Source organism: Penaeus chinensis, chromosome 21 (genome assembly GCF_019202785.1).
Source record: "Penaeus chinensis breed Huanghai No. 1 chromosome 21, ASM1920278v2, whole genome shotgun sequence".
NCBI classification, from domain to species: domain Eukaryota; kingdom Metazoa; phylum Arthropoda; class Malacostraca; order Decapoda; family Penaeidae; genus Penaeus; species Penaeus chinensis.
This window is the reverse complement of record NC_061839.1, coordinates 23718822-23721321: the sequence shown is the minus strand read 5'-3', so window position 1 is coordinate 23721321 and position 2500 is coordinate 23718822. Positions and strand designations below refer to the sequence as shown.

Below are 2500 nucleotides of genomic sequence, written 5' to 3'. Positions count from 1 at the left end.
GAGGGACGCGAAGGGAACTCTAGCATGGCGTCCTGTGTTGGATCATCCGTGCGTGTGTGAGTTTCGTTTCTGATTTCATTTAGTCAGTAGATGCAGCGAGTAGGGGAAGACTATATAACTGACAAACAGTAATCAGTTAATGATTATGGGCAATACATACAAACCATAACGAATACAAATCTACATAATCCGCCTTCCTTTTCCAATGATTCAGTCCGGTGTCCCGAGAACTACACGGAGACAGACGAAGGCAAGTCTTGCGTCCGCTTCGTAGATTCCGAGACAGAGCTGGGGATTTTCGGCGCCGCGCTTGTGTGAGTGTTTGACTTCTTGTAGATATCGTGTGGAGTAAGAGGAATTTTCCTATTTTCCTTTTTTCCCTAGTTTGTGTTTGTTGTCGTAAGGGTATGATTATCTATCTATTTATCTATCTTTATATATCTATCTATCTGTCTGTCTATCTGTCTGTCTATCTGTCAGTCTGTCAGTCTGTCTGTCTGTCTGTCTGTCTGTCTGTCTGTCTGTCTGTCTGTCTGTCTGTCTGTCTGTCTGTCTGTCTGTCTGTCTATCTATCTATCTATCTATCTATCTACACCAAATGCAGTAGAATAAGAATAAGAAAGATAAGAAAGAAAAGAAGACAAAAAAGAGGAAAGAAAATGTTTCGCTTAAACATGCATTTAAACCTTGATTATATTACGCGTACAAGCTGACAACATGAACTTCCAGCATCATGTTCTATAAACAGTTCATACATTTCAAGCATACTGAAAAGAGCTTGTAATACATACATTCATCATGCAACTCATTTTAAATTTATATAGAAATGAATCTCTGTCAGACAAGTATTCTTTTGAAATCCAAGATTAATGGCTAGCAAATCTGTTTTATCTCTCTTTTATTCTGTCGATATACATTCAATCAGTTACTCATTATTTGCTTATTTGTCCTTTTGTCCTCATGGCATCAACGAGAATTATAAATATATAAAAGGATTCGGTTCTACAAGTCACCATGCCATTAATTATCATTTGGAAGATATTTTTTTATGTTTCGTGTGTGTGAGAGAGGAAGGAATAATTGTATATATATATATATATATATATATATATATATATATATATATATATATATATATATAATATACATACACTATCAGTATCGTTATTATTGTCTTTATCATTGCTGTTATTAGAAGTTCAAATGCCACTATCAATGTAATTATTACCAGTATTGTTAAAATTGCTATCAATATTACTCTCAATATCATAATAACATCACTATTATCATAAATATCATTACCAATAGTGTCATTATTCTGTCTTCTGTTCTGTCTCGTTTTATTTTATTTAATCAATCTATTTCTACTTTTTTCATAGATTTTTAGATTAAGTAAACTTCCCGTTGCCCTGTTTCAGGTGCGAAGCAGAAGGGGCATCCCTGGCACCCATCCAGAGTCTGAAGGAACTCACGCCCATCACGACGGACCGGTTGTACTACACCGCCCACGTCTGGTATGTTGCGTTTTCTGCCTTGCTCCTTGTGTTTTAAATACCTTTTTTTCTTTCACCTTGTTGTTGTTTTTCTTAGTATTTATCTTATTTTTTTTCAGGTTTTCTCTCGTTTACTCTCCACACTTTCTTTTACTTATTTTTTATCTCCATTTTCGTTTATCCTATTTCTTCTCATCGTTTAGCCTCCGGGCTAGTACAGTGGTAACGTGTCGGCCTCTCATCCGAGGGGTCGGCGGTTCGCGCCCCGCCCAGGCGCGAGAAGTTGCAACTGTCGCCTGCAGGTTACTGCTGTGACTGGGCACCCCGGCGGGTAAGGACTAAGACGAGTCAGCACCAGCTGACACACGTTAGCGAGTCGGCATTAGTCGACACAGGCCGGGCTCCCCTCATTGGCATAGCCCGGGCGAAGCTCTGCATCGCATATCGGACTTATCCTTATCCTTCTCATCGTTTTTTCTTCTTTCTTGTCTTCATCTCACGTCCTCGCGTTTTATCTTTTTCTCTCGTCTTTATCTTTTCTTTCATTCTTGTAGGTCACTCTGCTACGTCTTTGCCTTCTCTGTGTTCGCTCTCATTTCTTCTTCTTTCGTTTATTTATTTTTTATCTCTATGTACGTTTACGTTTTCCTGTTTCTCAAAGTCTCCCTCTCTCTCTCTTTCATTCTCTCTCTCTCTCTCTCTCTCTCTCTCTCTCTCTCTCTCTCTCTCTCTCTCTCTCTCTTCTCTCTCTCTCTCTCTCTCTCTCTCTCTCTCTCTCTCTCTCTCTCTCTCTCTCTTTCTCTCTCTCTCTCTCTCTCTCTCTCTTCTCTCTTTCTCTTTCTCTCTCCTTCTCTCTCTTTCTCTCTCATTTCTACCCACATCCTTATCCCTCCATCTCCCTCTCCCTCGAATCCCACCATCCCTCTCTATACATTACATTCCAAACGTGATCTTCTCTATAATAAATCCTTCACTGACATATTTCATGCGCAGGTCTTCTGGATCTC

At 39.3% G+C, this 2500-nt stretch overlaps 1 protein-coding gene across 1 annotated transcript in view; it reads left to right on the top strand.

Annotated features, from left to right (window-relative positions):
- The window catches only part of LOC125036310, a 5824-nt gene that overhangs the window by 3056 nt on the left and 268 nt on the right, over positions 1 to 2500 (top strand). Inside the window, exons 5-8 of the mRNA XM_047628794.1 lie at positions 1 to 56; positions 215 to 314; positions 1419 to 1514; positions 2487 to 2500. The exon at positions 1 to 56 is cut by the window's left edge and continues 172 nt beyond it; the exon at positions 2487 to 2500 is cut by the window's right edge and continues 268 nt beyond it. Of these exons, the coding sequence (XP_047484750.1) occupies positions 1 to 56; positions 215 to 314; positions 1419 to 1514; positions 2487 to 2500 (266 nt within the window). The remainder of the gene's footprint in view (positions 57 to 214; positions 315 to 1418; positions 1515 to 2486) is intronic.